At 34.9% G+C, this 22,037-nt stretch overlaps 1 protein-coding gene across 1 annotated transcript in view; it reads right to left on the reverse strand.

Annotated features, from left to right (window-relative positions):
* Window positions 1-104: 104 nt before the first annotated feature.
* Window positions 105-22,037, reverse strand: part of LOC142987297 (tyrosine-protein kinase transmembrane receptor Ror-like) — a 35,501-nt gene continuing 13,568 nt past the window's right edge. The window contains exons 2-8 of the mRNA XM_076135963.1: window positions 6,471-6,555; window positions 5,411-5,554; window positions 4,692-4,792; window positions 3,528-3,737; window positions 2,895-3,114; window positions 2,464-2,622; window positions 105-2,392 (exon numbers count right to left, since the gene is read on the reverse strand). Coding sequence (XP_075992078.1) covers window positions 1,602-2,392; window positions 2,464-2,622; window positions 2,895-3,114; window positions 3,528-3,737; window positions 4,692-4,792; window positions 5,411-5,554; window positions 6,471-6,555 — 1,710 coding nt within the window. The 3' untranslated portion in view covers window positions 105-1,601. The remainder of the gene's footprint in view (window positions 2,393-2,463; window positions 2,623-2,894; window positions 3,115-3,527; window positions 3,738-4,691; window positions 4,793-5,410; window positions 5,555-6,470; window positions 6,556-22,037) is intronic.

A 22,037-nucleotide genomic window follows, 5' to 3' on the forward strand; every position in this document is an offset into this window, starting at 1 on the left:
CACACGGTAAAAATACAGTGATTCTGTGTTGATGCTGTAGAATTAGCTCCCACCTTACTCACTACCAAATTATCAAAATTTAAAAAAAAAAGACAATATACGGTTGTTGTATTTTTATTGACAGGTAAGTATACATCTTTAATTAATTCACCAGAATACGTTTAATTCGAATACAGCTATGAAAACCAGTTAAATTTGTAACATTAATCACTTTTCTTTTAATTAAAACCTCTGTCCAACAGCACCTGCATGTAAGCATTAACCCTCTTATGGTTTATAATAAGTATTAATTGTACATAATAGTGTTATGAACATAATAATATTGCAGGTCTTAGAAACCGGATTGACCGTTTTTGTTTCATTTAACAAGAGGATAGAAGACTAGAAAAATGTTTTTATTCCCTACATTATTTAATGAATTAATTATACTATAATTTTTATATTTATGGATTTTGGGAGCAACGCGAAGGTATGCAACTGATAAGGTAGATGAGATAAGCTAAAACACCGAATTTGTTTAATGAGAGAAGGAATTGTTCTAGTATCTTCTTACCAAGCTGGTAGCTGGTCGACATTTTTGGTATAGGCAGCAATTTCAGACGCTTTTCCCTTACAATGCGTTTATTTTATTTTACGTTATTCGTCGTGTCTCCTTTTGGCGCGAGTTTCTACGCATACCCTCTTGGTTTTCACAAAGTTTCTATTGTAGTTGTTACTTGTTGGACATAGGTAATTTAAAAATGTTTTTAAAGTTTTACTTTACCATTCTTTAATAATTACTTACGCTTTCTTATCCAGATAGGACAGTGGGTAACAAGCAATTACCTATCATTCTTACATATTATGTAGGTGTTAAATGCACATTTTAGAAAATGAAAAGAGTTTTGATGAATTAATTCGTCGAGAACTTTATTTGCGATTTGTCATTGAACTAAGTAGAGCGTTTCAGTGAGCTCTACGATAATAGTGCTTCAATAACTGCTCATCACACACTAAAAATTATAGCCTAGGACTAGGATAAACGTATAACTTATTAGTAATATTACTACACGATAACTTGTAAGATTTTATACACAATACAGACATTACAAGCTTAACAATTAAAATATAGGTAAAGTTCAGTCATCTTTAATATTTACAAACCATTGAGAGGTCTAAGAATGGTTTCAACAATGTTTGTACCCTGCTTATACGTTCAAATATTTTATACATTAATCAATATGAATCATAATTTAAGTCTTAAATTGTAGTTATGTACTTTAATTTTTGGCATATGGCACACAGATTAGGTAATCCATTAAATACACAACACACATTAAATATCAAAAAAGTTTTATACAGCTTAACGTTCGTGCACAATTTTTAAAATCTTTATTATGGAAATATCACACATGGGTAGGTATTTGAGTATTGACTCGATATTATTATAATTACATTTCGCGTTGTACTATGTCAAATGCATATTCCATCATAATCTAACATTGATAGTGGGAGATGATACTGTCCTGAGAGCGGAATGTGCAGGTGAGAGCCATCGCCGCGGCGACGGCGGAGGGCGAGGAGCGCGGCACGTACTGCGAGGCCGGCACTAACGGTGGCTGTCAGGTGTACTCCTCGTCGTCGTCCTCCTCGCTCGAGTCTGAAGCCGTCTCTGTGTCCATATCCTCTGGCGTAGGTAACGAGAGTTTCAAGTAATCAACCGGCAATTGCTCTTTTGGAATTAAATATCCAGTCGAATCCTGTGGCGGTGGGGGTGGTCGCGGCAAGCGAATCTGTAAAGCTTTACCGTCTCCTGTTGCTGCTAGTTCTAATTTTCTACAAATTTCGTCGAACCCTATCCTGTCTTCAGGCTCAGGTTTCCAGCAAGCACGCATTAATTCAAATGCAAATCTTGGACAGTCTCCGGGTGGGACTAGCAAAGTACCTCGTAGAATTAACTTCGTAGCGCTGTCGTTGTTATGTCCATAAAACGGTTGCTTTCCTCTGCTGTAAATCTCCCACAATACGACTCCGTAGGACCAAACATCTGATTCATGGGTAAATCTAGCAAACAAAATGCTTTCTGGGGACATCCATCGAACTGGCATAGGCCGTTCACCAGCCATTTTATAATAATCGCATGTGTAAACGTCTCGAGACATACCGAAGTCGGCAATCTTAACTGTAAGATTAGCACCGACCAGACAGTTCCTGGCTGCGAGATCTCGATGGACAAATCTTCGAGAAGCGAGGTACTGCATTCCACGGGCAATTTGTAGAGCTACGTGTAAAAGCGCAGCTTCATCCAAGGGCGGTCCTGGTCTTCCGCCACCTCGAGAACCTCTTAACACGCCAGCCAAATCTCCCCATTCCATGTATTCAAACACCATCCATGGACTCGCATTAATGTCATCTGAAAAACAGTATTTAAGATTAAAAATGAACAATACAGAGCAATTCTCAAGTTTATTTATGCACACATACCTCTGTAAGCTACTCCAACAAGAGCCAGAATATTTGGATGTCGAAAGGCAGACATAATGGAGACCTCTCTTACGAAGTCTTCGGTGGCACTACGACCTGCGCTTTCTTTCAGAACTTTTATCGCCACTACTTGTTCTTCTGCTGTGGTACGATACAGCCCTAGAAAATATGATATATATTTATTATTGAACTCGAATATATATTTTAAAAAATTGGGAAATCTTTATATATATAATTCTTCAGTAAGTGTGTATGTCACTGAACTTCTCTTAAACGACTGGACCGATTTTGATAAATTTTTTTGTGTGTGTTGAAGGGGATCTGAGAATGGTTTAGATTCACAATTTTGTCCGCTGGACAATGTTTTTTTGACGTGTAGACAGGACAACGTCTGTCGGGTCCGCTAGTTATAATCTAAAATTTTTCATTACCTTTATGAACTTTTCCAAAGCACCCTTCGCCGACTTCTTCAAGAAAAGTGAGTGCGTTGCGGTCTAAGAGTCGCACCTGTGATTTGTTAGTATCGTCAGAATCGTTAGCTCCAGGAGTGCCTGAGCCTGGCACGGGGAGAGCGTTACTGGCTCCATACACACCGTACTGAGGGTTTGTTATGTATCGTTCAGCTAGCAGTGGTTCTCCAGGGCGCACACGCTGTAACAAAATATAAGTTCTAAGATCACCACGCCTCACATGCACTACCATAGGTACTACAAATTTATTTTTATCATACGTTACTATGAATATAAATATAAGGAATAAAATATAGGTAAGTTTTCAAAACTACTCGCAGCCTTTCTTAGTGAGACTAATAAATGAATAGAAGAGGTTACTCGGTCGCCGATTAAATTTGACTTGAATCAACTCGTTACTTTTCATGGGTGCAGTAAATAGTGATTGAATTCTATTAAGTGAATGGTCAGCGGCACTTTGCTAATCATTTATTTACTACTTAGCAACATTTAAATGCGATCATAAATCTTACTGTGATTATAGGTGAAGTCTACTTATCAGCTACTTAAGTGTAATTATGTGTTTGACCGGGTTATTTCTTTGTAAATACTTACTGGCTGTGGTTTTCCGTCGACTTGACAAGTTCGCTTTCTAAGGAATAAAGCTACTAAGGAGACGAATACAATGAGTACAACTGCTCCCGAGACTGAGGCTGCTATCAATGTGCTCATGCTGGCAGTCATTGCAGAGTCCATCATGGCTCCTTTTGTCGACGTGGATTCGGCGATTATATCTCCTCTTTCACTCGTTAAAGATTTCGATATCTAAAAAAAATAGTTAATTAGAAGTACCACCCAAAAGTCGTTCTTTATACACAGTTAAAAATATGAAGGGAGGATAGGAAGGTCTTTCTTTAGAAGTAAGTTGCTAAACTTGATATCTATTTCGTGTTAACTCTATAGTAGTAAATAGTTACATACTGTCGCGGTTTCCTACTATTGTTTTATTTCTGTTTATTGTTAGCTCTAAAAATTGTGGTAGCTTAGTTAGTAAAGATATTATACGTGTACCTACTACTAATTTACTTCTACTTAGTTACAGTCTCGTAAATTCGTTGTAGTAGTATTAGATAAATCGATAAACAAAGTTCAGAGGTAAGTATGTTATCTTAAAAAAACACGTACAATAACTTTGTCACAAAATAATCTATGGAGAAAATACATAAAACACGTAACAACAATGCTCTCACAATTTGGGTGACATCGACTAACGTTATCTCGTCTGACCTATCATGAATATTTATCAGCTATGGAAAAACACTGATTTTATTTTCCATCCCATGTAATTCGGGCTTGCGAAATCAATACTTTCATTGATAAGTTGTATGTTCGCCAATATTTTTCACGGCTCTACTAGACTTTTTGATAACTGATTCCAATAAGTTGTATTTAAAACTATAAAACTCTTACCCTTAATTTCTGAGGTACAGTTAGCGGTAGTTTATCTGTTCAATAGCGTTCAAATTCATATAAAAAAATGCTATTGAATAGATAAACTACCGCTAAAGGTACTTCGTAACCGGGGGTTAACCTTTTTTCATACTTAACTGGGAATATCGAGTGTAAAGTCAAGTAGAGTTTGTATTCGCAAACCGCTAGCCTATACATCAACATCAGCATTATCTTAAGTAAATATTTTTAATCGTAAATGCAATCTGTGTCGCGTAGACAGCGTGATAAGCCTATAAAAGGGGTTTTAATGAAGATGGATGTTCTCACTTGCGCTGTGGGCGGCGACGGCGGATATCTGGAGTCGGCCGATACGTTGGACGACGTGCGCGGTGGAATCACGTTGTATATGGGCTTCAGAGTCACGGGAACTGCAAAATACAGGCATTTAATATTAATATATAAAAAATATTTAAGTTTATTGAGTAGGTCTGAGAATCGGCCAACGTCTATTTTTCATACTCCTAAGTGACACTATTTTTTTTTTGACAACAACGTTTACCGGGTCAGCTAGTATATAAAATATTTATTCCAGCATTTGGTTACAACTGTGCTTGCAGATTCCTTTTTAGCAAACATATGCCTGTGTTAAGATAAACCACTCTTCGATAGCAAAAAAAATATAAAATTAACAAATGTGTGAATAGTAACAAAAAAAACTTGCTTTAAATCTACATATTTAAAACGTTTTATTAGTAGTTCAGCAAGATGAAAAACGTTGAGAAAATTGATGTTAAACTAGCATAGTTTGCGATTAATATAATTTAACTTTGAAGTCGCTAAAACTTGTGAAGTTCAAGCCAATAATCGTTTATTGTAAATTACTGAGGGCATTTCAAGAACTCCCAATTCAGACAACATAATAATTTACCATTACGAAATCCATCACCCGAAACGTAAGGCTAAAGGTCAATAAACTCGGCGTAACAAATAATAACAATCAATCGAGCTTTATTCATGGGTTATTAATAAACGTATTGGATGATTACCTGTGCTTCTGGGGCATTTGAAGTCTTCAGTGACTGGCAGGCCATTGGAAGTGCACCGACAGAAGTGTACTGTACTGTTGTATGGCATGCATGCCGCTTCTTTACCGCACGATTGCGCTTTGCAACTGCCTTGGAAGTATTTCGCTGAAATAATTAATTATTTATAGGTCATATGGTAAAAATAAGTTTTAGAAATCGATATACAACATGTATTTCGACAACATAACATAACATTATTAGACATTTTATGCTTAATGTAGGACCAAATTGTAAAGGAACCAATGAAACTATTATGACGAGATGAAAATTTAAAGATATCTGGTTTTTTGTTATAAAATTACGCTGTATGATCAATATGAATCAGAAACTAAAAGTGCAATTTAAAATTAAAACTAAACACTATTGTATGAGTTAAAGTTACTCTAATAGCTATTATTTTCCGTGACGTTAACAAATAATAGTTTTATGAGGAATAACAAAAGATTTAATCAATCTACTGTAGGTACAATGTTTGTCAGTCATATGGATTCTACATTCTACGTACAAGGCTTTGCAATTTAAATAGCAATCGATTTCCCTACAGGTTTTCTCTCTTGTTTGTCAGGAAAACGGATAAATCTAAATACTTAGCAGGTGCTTTATGTTGAAACGGAGGTAAATAAGCTTTTGTTAATGGCAATAGATTACTTGACACTGATTACTTGATACTATTTAATATTAAGTAAGTGAAGGATAGACACTAGGCAGGTATCAATTTGTGCTAGTGTGTAGGTAAAGCAACAAACCAGTGAATAATAAAAGAACTAAGTTATGCTTTTATCGGACAAATGCTTTTAAACACGCTTTTTGTGTGATTATAATATTCGTTGCTAAGAAATTTCAATTGGCAATAACATAACATTTTACTAAGTATGAAGCTTAATGACACTAGTAAGTATTTATGCGTCTATTGATAGCCATTCGGTTTTTAAAGAATTGTTACCCAGAAAATGTTCGATCGGATATTGTATTTACGCTCTTTATTTTTTCACCCAGCCCTAAAGCAAAACATACAACTTACTTGGAGGTGGTTCCTGTGGCTTTTCCGGCCTGGCTTCCTCCCGGGCCACCCGTAATTTCAACTTTTCGACATGGTCACGGAACCGCTGTAACAACAAGAAAATGATAAAAACAAATTTATTAGAAGGTATTTTTTGATTTGGTGGTAATAAATGCATTTTCACTCGTATTAGTTCCGATATAAAAATGAGATTCTGGTGAACTGGAGCCATTTAGACGAGCAAGTTAAATTAAACTGAAAAATATAGTAATACTAGCAATGTCAATGCTATTCTAGAATAACGGTCACAAACATCGGATTCCTAGATTTCTTGTGTCGCGCTGCACATGTCAAACAGCTCATTATTAAACAATTAACGTGAATTACAATGTGTTTTCTCGTTTAATTAGCTAACGTGCAGAATGAATAACGCCACTAATTACCATCGGGATGTATTCTACTCCTTCGCCATGGTAATCGACCCACGATCTCGTTATATCTAGCGATCGATCGGCATGCTCGCTCATACTCCACATATACCTAGTTACGAGTGTTCGAGATTTACGGGCGAATGAGCGTATTACAGGCTTATAGGCTCTTGTAAAATAAGAATAAAACGATTGTACTGTGTTATATATCTGTGGAACATTGGAGATGCGCTACAAGGAGTTATTTTGGCCACCTTATCGTGGAGAGTGGCCGCACTCCGGCGTGCCCTGAGGTTGCGATAAATCAATAACATCGTGTACTAAAGTGAATTATCGATATTTACATGTTATGCCTATTTGTTATAGTTACTAACGAAGTTAACTATCGTACTGTGCAATTACCTCTAGGCCAAGCGGTCTGTCTAGTATAGTGATTACGTATCAAAGATAATCGTAATCGGTGGTATTTGACATTTCGTTCAGTATTCTAAAAACGCTTCAGGGGCTAACGAATAAATTGAGGTCGCTGCAGTGAACAATATTATATGTTACCGTACATAAAATGGTGAACAAAGTTTACTACAGCTACCTATCATTATTAGTTTTAAATTTATGTTTGCATATTTTGTGCCTATAAATAAAACATGTCAATAAAAACTTAATTGAAACTAAGTATTTCTAAGAAGCTCTCAAACTTTGTGATGGACAATATCTGTAAAAAAGTGTTCTTATAACTTTATTGGTTTTTTATTTGTCTAGCCGAACGAACATATTATTCAGACAGAATATAATAACAAATTGGTGAAGCTATTGTTGTCTTACAACTTAATTTAAATGTTCTTATTGAAAATACTCTACCTACTTGGTGTAAAGTTTTTTTTTTAACTTGAATGGAGGTCATAGTTGACAAAGACGTCATAACATCTAACTTTAATAATTTTGTATTTAATGATAATTTTAATATTTATGTATTACCTCGAAATCATGTTTTAGATTCGAGATTATTCGGTCACAAAATTATCTATTCTCGTTTTCAAACGTATAGCCAATAATAAGTATTGAGCGGACATCTATTGATGGATTCACGTGTCAATGAGTGTTACAGGCTAATACAAACAGTCACGATTGAAAATCAAATCGTGTTTGTTCAAAATTTGATTCAGACATCGTTCATATCTATGGACAACGGGTATGGCACTGGTAATAGGTCAATGCAGTTTAATTTTCTTAGGAGCGAAACCTTGTTTGTGAATCTTAGACGTAGGTTATTTATAAAAGTTGCAAAATAAATCAGATCGGATGTATGTATATGAGCCCCCTTAAATATTCATTTTATTGGGTTTTTAGTTTTTGTGGTTATAGTGGCAACAGACATGCAAAACTGTCAACTATTTAACTATGATAGTTCTTAAGATACAGCGCGGTAACAGATGGACAACGAAGTCTTTGTAATATGGGTCTCATATCACGCTATGGGTAAAAAAAGCCTGAAAAGGAAATTATAAAGACAACACATTGACCTTTCCTTTATACGATTGGCCACCGGTTTCCACGAGGCAAGGGTATGCAATATGCATAGTTTCGGAATTCGCAGAAAAAGCAATTTCAAAGTTGACAACTTCACTGTGATTCTATGTATCTGTCTAATCAAAATGGTCAGTCGAATTGACGTAGGCTGCCTTAACATTGTAATCAGCTATATTACTTCTGTTCTAATTATGGTCTTTTCCCCTTTTAAAGACGTGATTTTACGTATGCATGTATGAATTTGTATACACTTTGTGCATTTAGTTTGAAAAGATAATTAGGACTAAGCTACAGATTGAACCATTTTTTATAGAATAATCGTAAATCTTCTGCATAATATGATGACAATGATTCATTATACATTTTTGTGCTCAAGCGCGGACAAATTATATAAAACTTTGGACCATTTTTCACGTTCACGCCTATAACATTAATACAAATTAATGATGAGACATTTGTAATATTACACATATAAACCAATATTACAATGTCCGTTCCTTGTGTATTGCGGTCATTGCACAATCGCTGGACACTCATTCATCTATCTAACGAGCCGTTCTATTGTTGTTTTGTAACCTGAGGCCTATTGCATCTACGTTCAGATAATATTTGCGATCTTTTATAGCTCCATCACGCGTGCATTGTCCATTTAACGCATTCCTTTAATATAAAACCGTTAATGTATTGGCAAATGCAGCCAAAAGTCGTGTTTCGCACAATCGGTGTTGACTTGTAGTAATAAATACGTAATTTTACTGCTCTATTGGCTAGTTGTTAAAGGTAATTTAGTAGTCAATAGAGTGTGATGTAATAACTTATATATAATATTTATTTATACGATCGATTAATCTATACTATCTATACTATTATACTATATAATACTATATTAATATAATAAAGCTGAAGAGTTTGTTTGTTTGTTTGATTGTTTGTTTGTTTGTTTGTTTGAACGCGCTAATCTCAGGAACTACTGGTCCGATTTGAAAAATTCTTTCAGTGTTAGATAGCCCATTTATCGAGGAAGGCTATAGGCTATATAACATCACGCTACGGTCATTAGGAGCGGAGTAGCAACGAAAAATGTTACAAAAACGGGGAAAATTTTGACCCATTCTCTTAGGTGACGCAAGCGAAGTTGCGCGGGTCAGCTAGTGTGAAATAAAGACTCTGGTACAAACCTTTTTTATGACGGGCTTTTTTCTTAACAATAAATTGTTAGTGAAATGCATTTCATGGCATTTTGGTTACACAGTCGTACATTTGATTCACATCAACATGTCTTAATTACGATCATTTCTTCCACCTACATCAAATGCATCAAATAAATGCAGTGCATTAAAAATCTAACTACACAATTAAAAGTTTTAACCCAAATAACTTGCGGCTTCAAATCCCAACGACCAGAATGATTGCCTCACAAAGTTTCCAGAGTTCGTGAGAGTATTCGAGCTTCTATTATTTCCGTCTTTAGAATGTTTTGACAAAGACGACTCACGAGGTGACTACACTATTTATCTTGTTATTTGTAGCCGGACAAGGTGTTAACTCTAATAATTTGTTCCATTCAAGGAATTGGGTGTCCCTAGAGGTTTTTCTGACACATTTCCAATAAAAATCTAATTGAATGTTAACTTATACATCGTTATTTCTTGCGGAGATTGAATTTATTCATTGGAATAAGCAATATGGTATTAGTTGCCATTATATGACACATAAGAATGTAACTTAATACGGCTTTGGCTGGGTATGACCGCAAGCTTTCAATAAACGGGAGAAATGTGACTATACTTTACAATTTGCGCTTCAGGTTCATATGACCACTCCTTATTCACATATGCAATTGCTGCGTTTAACCGCAAACAGTACCCATTCAAAAACATTTTGTATGGAATAAAAGATCTCTAGTGTAAAGGCTCGCGATCTGGCTGGTCATTAATGCCAATGAGACAGAGATTTCAATTCAGAAATGTTATAAGATAAAATGTAATTTATTGTGCTGTGTAGATATCCGCATGGTTGCAGTCACTTTCTCGCACGCCCTTAACAATAATATTCATTACCGTTCAATGTGATCAAGAGTTGTTGACCAAATGATCCGCAGAAGTTCCGCTCTACTTTTACTGAATGTATCACACATGTTCGATGCATTGAAAACTCCAACCAATATTATACTTAAATGCGAAAGCTTGTACCTTCTGAATGGATTTTGATTAAATTTGGCACAGATGAAGTTTATTGTATGCTTATTTCTTCTTAGTTTATTATTACAATCAAAATACTTAGTACATATATTTTTCTCTCTGTATGTTTTTTTTTAATACTTTTTTATTTAGGAAGTAAAAAAGAACAATTGGAATTAGTTAGTACTTAAATATAAATGCTGCCCGCCTAATTAAAACAAAGCTATAAATGATCACATAAGACAGAGGTGAAAACAAACTTAAACTTCTGCCCGAAGCGTTATAGCAATGACTAGTTTGTTAGTGGTCGAAGCACCCACGTGACAGTATCGTTGATAGATTACGGTATAAATAACACACGACACGATACATGAAATCTTCTCACATCTAAACAATACAACAAATTACCATTTACCATCACTATTGTTAACACGTTACGTCACTCACACCCACGTATATCATGTAGGCGATGCAACAAAAATCGACTATTGTTTTCGCCGGAAATGATTTATTTTTTAAATAAATTGCGGTGAAAATTTGTTTAGCCGTAGGTTGAAAGGTTTGGTTATAGTTTGTTTAGACAACAATAAGGTTAATTTGATTGTTTTATTCAAATAAATAAATTATTAGTGTATGTAGGTTGAACTGAATTGAAACAATGTAGAGCTAATACGAAATATCCTCGTAAAGTCTTACTTGTAGGATATTATTTTAGTAAATCAACAATCACAGTGAAAGCTCAATGTTTGGTAAGAAAACTTATTACTTAACATAACATTCGTTCGAATTGATGAAGTTTCTACTCGTACACAATCCAAGATTTTCTTAATTATCTAAGTTACTTTAGAGATTGTTAATTTTATTTTAAGTATGCATATGTCAGTTCTGTATGACAAGACGAAAATATGTTACTTAATGAAGCAGGGAATGTTTGTAGGGATCGTTGCAAATAGCGTTCTTTAGTCTCTGCCTACGCATGTGGGAAAATTAAAGGCTTTTTTGTATGCACCTCTCTTTGAAACAAATTAATGAGGTGTTAAAATTTAAGATAAAAGTACACAACGTGTTTACACCATCATATTAGACTACGTAGATACTACTAGATACATACCCGGTACTGTACTTAACAATAGAGAAACTTTGCATCATGTATTTCCAAAATAGACATGCAAAAGCAATATAATCGATAGAATAGTGCCGTTGCAACAATGTTTAATGTTCCCGTAAATATCAGAAATGATTGCAGTTCAATAATATGGATATTAGAACTATTGTCCTATAAACTTGTCGACAAATTGTTATTGATTTTGTAAGTTTGTTTATAACGATTGTCTAGACGTTATTAGGTCGTTTGTACGCTGAAACGTAAGCTTGGGTTTTAGCGAATATAATATTCTCTATCCTGTGACTCTGGCTGTGACACCTGAGACTTCGCGTTAGCCTGTATCGTCGGGAGATACTATCGAGTATCGAGAGTTTGATATTTAAAATGTACTGCCAAAATAGTTCCTACGACGCCCACTGGAGGCGCTCACCAGATTTGCATACCAAATTTCTCGATAGCTAGTTGGTTGTAGATAATTATATTAGACAGCGGTAGACAATCTCGCTATACATTATACATTATTTTCACATGATCCTCAGACGAAGCTTAAATTTATAAAGACGATACAAACCCCGAGCGCAAACGCAGAAAACTAGTGTAAGATAAACTTATATGTACATATATAACTAGCGTAGAAATTTCGGAAATGTTTGCTAACCTTGCCCAGACTCATAAGTATTCAAAGCTTAATCCTATTACACACTCACTATTTGTTATAGACAATTACACAGTAATTAGTGTGAATAAAGCTAAAATCGATAATGATGTTGCCTCGTAATAGGATATTTTGTGCGTCGTTACCCCTGGAGCGGTTGCCAACAGCTTGATGGGGCTGTGTCATAACAACAATAAACATACGGGAATACAGAGGAATTAAACTATAATCTTTCCGTTTGTCCTTTTTAAGTACGCTACCCTAATAAAAGGATACTCAATCATTCCTAAAATAGTTTTATTTTTCCATTACAGCTGTCGGATGAAGGATTCCTTTTCTAAAGAAAATATTATCAAAGGATACTACTTTGTACCTTCTTACTGTCGCCTTTTTAACTTAATGGCAATGAACTTTGGTTTAAACATAAATTATGTTTTGAAGTTTTAACTTCGAAACTTAGTTTGTGTTTGGAAACGAACCGTTTTTATGTATCTGATGAATTGTTGCATTATACTCATAATTTTTGTCCTGCTAACTTAAATTCAGGTAGGTAACTAGAGTTGCATTATTTACATTATCACACTTTATGTTTTGCGATTAGTTATTTGTTGTCGTCTTATAAAATCAATGTATCTACTATTTTTCATTTTTAATGTTAACTTTGTATACACAGTTTTAAATGGTTTTTCGATTTTCAGGGAAGATAACTCTTCTTTTTCAAAATAAATGGGTTACTGTTTTTGGAACAAAAGAAGTAGTACGATTAGGGTAGCGGGGGAATGCGCGGGCGCACCGTCTGCGTACACCTGGCAGCGCAGGCGCGGGCCGATCATTAAAAATGTTTATTTAAAAATCCGACCGCTTAACGCCGGCCGACCATCCACAAAACTGAACCATTTCGGTCAGAATCATTAAAGGCCTTTGTATATCCATGCACGTTATTTAATCAGTGTTTTTTATGTCTTTATTTACACCATGTCTGCGTAAACGACTCGTTGCATAATTTATAATTATTTGCTTGTTTTCATTACATTATACAAAATGTTTTTGTTACTTTTAGATATTACTCCATTGTACGAATATCTGTATTCACTTCATTTTATAAGCACTCTGGTGCTCGCTAAACACGTTGTCCAAAATATTGCGTCATCAGATATCGCTAAAGATAAAATGTTATTATGTTTAACAAAACCTACGTAAAAAGTGTATGTATGGACTATGGCATATAAAATAGTTATTATAAGTGTGCGTGAGTGGGTTCGTGTAGTGCATAATCATTACCAATGTGTACAAACGGTCTGTCTATTTTCCTAATGTGTCGGAGCGAGCATCTCCACCCATTGGACGGTGCTTTTTAACAAAACAAGGCTCTTCCTGAAACTTCAACAACATATCAATGAACGCATTACCAGATATAAACGATAACAAAGCTTTTTTTATTTATTTGTGTTTATTACTAATTTCAACAGTTGTTGATTACGTAGGAAAGAAATCCAAGGATGAAATATTTGTTTACAGTGCTTTAGGGTTTGCGTAATAAAAACATTGGCTCTTCAAGGAAATATGTACACAGAACTATTCGTATTTTTGGAATCGTATTCAATATCAGCGAGTTTACGCAATATACAACCGTTAACCGTAGCGTATGCAAATGTCGAAACGAAATGGAAAAGTTCATTAAGCTTGCGGTTCGGCTGCGACGTATAATCCTGAAATGTTTACTCAGCAATAAAGGCGCCTAAAACGCACTAAACTATGACATAAAAAGTTTAAAAAGCTCTCAGTAGATCAAACAAGACGAGTGATGTTGGTCGACAGACGGCGCGGTGTTGGGTTACACACGGTGGGTCACATTTGTCCTAAATAATAAACACCAGATTGGTGTCAAAAAGAACACTTTTTATGACACCATCAGTCTGTGAACCCTCAATCCTGTGTTTATTTTTAATAAATCTTCCGTGAAGGTCGGAACGTCTTTGATCTACTGATCATACTTCAGCATCCTCGTATCTACTCTGCGATTTAATTTCAATGTGATCTCACACACAAATGCATTGTGGTTTATGTTTAGTACACATAGATTTACGTTTCAATAAAACAATGTAATTAATGCTTTAATGCTGTTCTCAATTTTCTCTCGTGTTTTGTTTATTCTATCGAATTGTAAGTGGTACACCTAATCAAAGATGGGTCAAGCTAAAATAGATAGACAGATCTATCAGCTGTACTTTGAGTGCTATTCTCAAATTGGGGGTGCACAATAATGGGTACTTAATCTATGCAACAACTGCAACAAATAATGAGCCATCGTAAATCAGAGAAAAGGTAATTCAACGGCGATAGAGCTATGAATGTTCGTATGAAGAGAAAATTACATGAGTACCTATCTACGTGTATAAGTACTAATAAGGGTTCGCTTTCTCGACATTCGAGAGAAAGCACAGAGTCGTAGGACGCACAGGAATCTAATTCACAATCGTATTGCATTTAGAAGAAAATTCCCACAGAGCGTTGATAATAAAAAAGTGGTCGAGCAAAACGTCGGAATCTGGTTTATGTGTTTCGCGCGAGTGAAATCACTTCAATAAAGTAATTTTTAAACAGAGACTACAATGAAAGATGACTATTTTAAACTGTCTGTCAGCCGATGTGAGCTATCACAGTCAGTGTCACAGGGTCTTAATGCGGAAATACGCATTTGGGCCACACGAATTGTTGGCCAGAGTGCGTTCGGAACTACGTCCCAGTTGCAAGACCGGCCCGACCCACATACTCGAACAATGATCCTTTAATTAGACGTTGCACCGTGTTCTAATGTTGCATGAATCGTTTACGCAATGTTCTGGTTCACATATAGTGCACTTGTTTAGCTCTAAACATTGTTACAATGCTGATCTGTCTCAACTCAAGTGAAATATCGATACAGTCAAATGCAATTGTTTCGCGACTTTGACTAATAATGTAATTGACATTTACATGGAATTGAAATTTGCAAATGTTGTGTAACTAGTCCTTACTTGTTCGAGGTTAGAAATTCAGTGTTTGGACTGCTTGTAACATGTTGGGCACCTTGGATGGAAGTCTTTCAAAGTAACGTTAACGGGAACCTGTACACTGCATATTAAGTCAAACTTCAGACCTTTCTTTGCCAATGCCGCGTCTTTGATCGATAAACAGTTCCTGCGTGTACTTGATTCAGTTGCCGACAGTTCTAAATCGAGTTGAACTCGACGTCTCGACTAATGAGTTAATAATATACTTGTTTATAAAACAATACACTGGCTTACTTGGAACAAATAAATTAAAATCAAGATCATATTGCTATTTTGATTATTTTCTCCCGCAACTCGTTACGGTTATAACGAGAGCCTAAGTCTGTCATTATGTTACGACTTTGTGTGTACGTATTACCAATTACGTTATTATTCCATAAGCCGTTATTTTTATGAAACAGTTTATTTACATTAGAAAGCTTGTTTCGAGCTGATACGAGATCGACTTGATTGATTACTCAAACGTTCTAATATTTTACGTGAACGGAAAGATGTTAGTCAATTACTCAGATTCGTTTAGCAGTGAGTGATTTAATTTAGGCAGTAAATCTTTACGTGATTGGTACAATAATAAAGATTTTATTTTGGCCAAAGAATATAAAACTATCTTTATTCGAAATACTTAAGGGAAAATGTCTTTATGTGTGGTGACAAAAAGTAAATTTTGAGCTAAGCAACTTTCAGTCTTACTACCAATGTATTTTTTCAACTTAAGTAGAAGATGCAAATGGCAGTAAATTCTATATTTTAATAACTTTTTGGTACATACAAGTAAAAAAACGATTAGTTAGTGTAGAGGCCCAGTCACACAGATAGTACAGACAGTAAGCACAGCAGCGGGCGTTGCGTTGGGGCGCGCGCGAGGCGGTCGGGCGTGGACGAATTACTCTCAATACTCTCGCGTGGGATGCTGCACTGGATACAAAAACGCGAGCGCCCTTGAGCTGGCCGCTCTCTGTTTATCCGACTGTCGTCTAGCACTTAACGCCGACGTCGATATTTGCTATTTTTGCACCATACAACACCAGGAAAAAATCCACTCTGTAAAATTATAGACCATTTCCACATCTAGTGAACGATATTTGTAAAATCTTGCTGAAAATGTTTCGCCGTTTTATTGTAGAAGCGAATTCACTGTTTTATCTTGAATCTTATGATTTCATAAGGATCGTATATTTACCGAGAGTATTTTGTCTCTATCCATTTACGTTGAAGTGATTCTAAGCACGTAATAAAATACTTACGTAAAATCCTTTCGAAATCTTTTGTGATTGCTTTCTACACATTATATTGATAAATGATTAGTGGATTTTTTTTCTTTTGATAGATTTGATTAAGTAAAGGACTGAAAGTAAGGGCTAGCTTTACTTGAGTTCTTGAATCACTCAAGTATTGTTTGAGACCCGGGAAAGTGTACAGGATATATAGGGCATAGGAACAATATGGGTAAAACACTTTGTAGCTATAATCCACGCGGGCGGAGTCGCGGGTAAGAGCTACTCGAAATAAATCCCTACAGACCAAACAAAAGTTCGTTCCGCGCGGAAATCCGAAACTCATTGGAATTTCATTCACAATGTCCATCAACGTAATGAAACTTAATGACAACCTATTATTATTATAATTTATTACTGTTCGTATTTCTGCGTAAAGTATTGTTATTTTATTTATTTTATTTTATATCCCCGTAGCTGCGTAGGTGTCACACTGCAGAGTAACTTTTATAAAGCGCTTCTGTATTGAACTAGCTTCTGAAAGTGTTTTCGGTACGAGTAGAGTTAGAATAAGGAGCTGTAAGTATTGGTAAATATTGTGGTGCGAGTATAAAGTGAACCCTTCTGCAAAGACGTTCTTGTTACGTACCAAAATGTTGACTGCATTTTGGTGATAATGATATCATGTATTGAAAAACTTCTATCATTATATGTCTTGTACAGATGGTAGCAGTTTTTTTATATACACCTACTACACATAGGTACATCCACTACACTACTTACCTACATAATTTAAACAACGAAATATTTCTTACTTAGTGAGTTTATGACTTACTAGCTGACCCGTGCAACTTTGCTTGCGTCTCATAAGAGAGAATGGGTCATAATTTCCCCCGTTTTTGTAACATTTTTCGTTGTTACTCTGTTCCTAATGGCCGTAACGCGATGTTATATAGCCTATAGCCTTCCTCGATAAATGAGCTATCTAATACTGAAAGAATTTTTCAAATCAGACCAGAAGTTCCTGAGATTAGCGCGTTCAAACAAACAAACAAACAAACTCTTCAGCTTTATAATATTAAGTATAGATAATATAAACAATGATAGAACTAAGCTTAAGTAATTCTAATAAATTTCAAACACATCGTTAAAGTAATTACTGTAGTCAATTAGAGTTGCAAAGTTAATTAAATTACGAAACTAATTAGTATGTTCATTCAACTGTCAAACCTTTGTATTGGGTCAAATGTGTAGAATTCGATGAAATATGTCATTATGTGCGTCGTTTGCTTCAAAATCACTTAAGTTCAAGTATTGAGTACAATATATTATGTAATATTGGTCAAGTTGAGTGCGAGACTTGCTTTATTTATAGAGAACTCAGTTAATATCAAGCTTATCATAAGCTATTTTAATAACAAAGTCAACTTTGCCATTGAAAACAGTCAAATCAGCTACTCTTGAAATGCCATACTACTTTAGAATAGAAATATGATTAGTATTATAATAGTGACAAAGAGTTTCGTTGGAATAAAATGAAAGCCTTATACAATGTTTCAATCTGTAATAATTAATATTTTAACATTATAAGTGATAAAAATCACACGAGCATGAGCATTTAAATGAAGCTTTTAGTAGTAAAAGTTATCAAATTTTTTGGTTAACTCGACTGAGTTAACCAAAAAATTTTTCTTAGTTCTTGAGAATGTGGTAACAAGGGTAATTGGGTATTTCGCAGGACGACAATAACACCTTGGAAATGTAGAGGACTAAATATTTAATATAATGATATTTATAATATAAAATATACCAAATATCTTTACATGGCACTGTACCTTAATATTTTATGGCCATTTTTAATAGTAGGAGAATTTTCTTATGTATGTTCCCCGATTATTCGGAAACTTGTTAACCAATTGCAATAATCTTTTTTTACCAATGTCAAAATTTTTACTGCATAATACATATTTAATTCAAATGAATGTGTCCTAGTCATATTCCGTAATTGCAACTTTATCTTAGACGGAGGGTTGATTAGTTAGCTGATTAGTCAATAAATCACTCGTAGCTGTGCCCGCAGGTCGTGATTAACAAGCTCTCCCGAGCCATATTCATAGCAAAGCGTTCAAATATGATCGATCAACAAAGCGAAACTATCCAGCTGCCATTAAAAACGTTTACTTTATTTCACATGACGTAACAGCCAGTGCAAAGCTTCAGTCACTCAACACGCAATTAATAACAAACATAAATAATTCTATGGCAATAAAATTAGCCAGCAATTACTATTGTTTATATTTTATCCGAGCCCTTTATAGTTTATGGCGACATGCCGAAGCATGTGACACGTTAAGACTGCAATTATATACCCACGTTTGTAATTGAAAAGAACAGAAGCGTTAATATGTTTGTACGCCACTACAACTTTAAACTTAATCAAATGCACGTGATGAAAATTAAGTACTATTTAGAAGCTCGTGGTTATATCATCAAAACGCTTATGTTTCGTGTAAGTCTTTGATTATTATTAATCGACCTAAAGTTGAGAAGCTTTGCGATCTATTTGTTCACGACTATACCAATATGAATAGACCGTCAGGCCGCCGCTATTGTTGTCGGGACTGTATTTTCTAAGCCCTGAAAAGAACACCGCAAATCTCAGTATATTGGCCAATGATAGGTAACTACCGGTATCTCAACAAATCATTTAGCGAAGGGCAGACGACAGCCGCATCGTGTAACGTGTAATCAGACGCAAAGGTTAGATAAAGATCTATTCCCAATACCCCTGAGAAAAGGCTTGGTTGTTGATGAATGGACTCTGCCGGTGTAATTATAAAATTACAGACACATATTGCGAATATTCGAAACTAAAAATAGATGTGCCTATTACTGAGATAGATTGTGGCTTCAAATGTTATATTATTTTAAAATGATGACTAGTTGCTCTTATAAATATGTTCGGTGGTAGTCAAGGTTGGGGGCAATCTTTCATAGTTTTAAGTAACTTTCATGTTCTACTTCATTGCCAGGTTAATCTTACTAATCAGCGAGTCAGCTAACTTTAAATAACAGGAACTCTATTATGAACAAACAGAGAATAGAAATTGAGGAACATACCTAATGAGATGGTAAAAATAATGTGTATTATTCATCGTTTTGTAGAACAATAAGTCTTCGAGATCTTTAAAATAATTATCAAATGCTTTTAGGGCAAAAAAGTAAGTGCTTAAAATTTCCTTATTATTTATTATAAGTCCGCTCTTTGCATGTATTGATATCAAACGACAAAGTGTTTTGTGTGAAAAGGAAGCTTAAAAAAGGTTTTGTAACACAGAAACGGGAAATTACGCGGGCGGTGGGTGGCATCATACGTGGAAAAATTTACATAGTTGTATCATGTCCATATGTTAGTGCATTATTTGAAGTCCTAAAACTCTTTACATAAAATGGACATTTTTTATATGAAATTCTTCAGATGGAATTAAGGTCATAAGTTCGTAGGACAAATGAGAAATCAATAAAATAGATATTGTCAGTTTTTATTGAAAAACGGTTTATTTTCAGAGAAAACAATGTGAATAAGAACAATTACGTCTAATATCAGATGAAAGTCAATAAAGTAGGTCATCTTGGAATCAAAACCATTACTTGTAGAGCCTAAAGTTACACAAGCGAAAGACTCCGGGTCTGTGCTTTGAAGTTGTCTAAAGCTTTTCTATATATAAGTTTCGTACAGTAATTTCGTGACGCTTATCGCCATTATGTGTTGCTAATTGTGAGGTCGGATATAGAAATTATTTGAGATACGCCTCAGTCGCCATATTGTTTTGCTATGACAAAACTAGTACTGGCAATTTGAAACAAGAGCTTCTATTTCAACTGCTTTGTTTCAGTCAGTTAATCTCCAACAAATAAAATTGTTATTATATATTATATTTTTATAACAAATGTAGTTTTCTTTGTTTTGCAACCCATGTACGGACATTAAATAAGTATCTATATTTCACCGCAGTCTCTTTAATTTAATCGTTTAAAATATTATCAAGCAATATTAAGTTTTTCTGCGGAAACCCGATTGAATATTATGTTTATCATTATTTTCTTTCAGTATAACCACTATAAAACGTATAGAGTATATGTTATTACTGAGAAATACTAGTAATTTCATTTGTAGTCTAGCATTAGTCATCAGTGATAGGTAATTTCCTTGGAAATCCAGTTATGTTATAAAGTAGAGTCATAAATTATAGAACTGTGTTAATGATACCTAAAAATGGAGAGTGTTGACTACTACCAATTTATTTCTATACCTATAGGCTTTTACATCGTTTTAAGGGTTCCGTACCAAAAGGGTACAACCCGGAACCGTATTACTGAGACTTCATTGTCTCTCTGTCATCAGACTGTATCTCATGAACCGTGATAGTTAGACATTTGAAATTTTAATAGAATATGTATTTCTGTGGCCTATATCACAAAAGATACTACGAGTAAAAAAGGGAATGGGGGAAATTAAGTTAACGGCCCGCGACCCTTCCTACCTACCTTTCCTTCGTGCGCGTCGAACTCGCACTTGGCCAGTTTTTCTGTGAGTTGGTTGTATGATTTGCGCTTACCTTAGTAGCGCTATAACACCGTATACGATTTGAGGTCCTCAGTTTAAATACAAACATGCTTAAGCTAGTTTTTCTTTAACATTTCCTTTTAACGATTTTACTAGACTGTAGTAATCGGAGTTCTCTATATGGTCTGTATTTCGATTCGGCCTTTGCCTAGAATGGAGCAAGCTAGATGCAGTTTTATGGATCAGAAATGTGTGTTTCCTCTTTTGGAACGTCCGGTACTTGCCCCTCAATATATAAAACTACTATTACTTACTAAGAAATTAGAGCAGTATTAGTCCAGAGAAGAGTCATTACTATTTTCTTAGTGTTTCATTTTGAGTAAGTGACTTGAAAGGTTGGTTCTATGTGAATTGAACATTGAACATTGTTACTGGATTTTATATAAACCTTGCATGCAGCGGAGTTATGGAACATTCAGAATTTCAAACATCAATAACTCGCAGGTGATCGCGGCATGTTTTATACAGCTGCTTTCTTTAAGAAATATACAGATCTATTCATTTTAAGTTAAATATATTTTATATGCCATGACTCTCAACTTAGTTGTCGAACTATAGTATACATATACTTATACACTAACAGGTAAACAAAGAGGGATGTACTTATAGTTGCGACAATTTTCGATATTAGACGTGAAATTTATAAAATACTAGCTGACCCGCGCAACTTCGTTTGCGTCACATAAGAGAGAATGGGTCAGAATTTTCCATGTTTTTGTAACACTTTTTACTGTTACCTACTCTGCTCCTATTGGTCGTAGCGTGATGATATAAAATATGCTTTTTTTTCACGAAAAAT

This window comes from Anticarsia gemmatalis, chromosome 3 (assembly GCF_050436995.1).
Source record: "Anticarsia gemmatalis isolate Benzon Research Colony breed Stoneville strain chromosome 3, ilAntGemm2 primary, whole genome shotgun sequence".
NCBI classification, from domain to species: Eukaryota; Metazoa; Arthropoda; class Insecta; order Lepidoptera; family Erebidae; genus Anticarsia; species Anticarsia gemmatalis.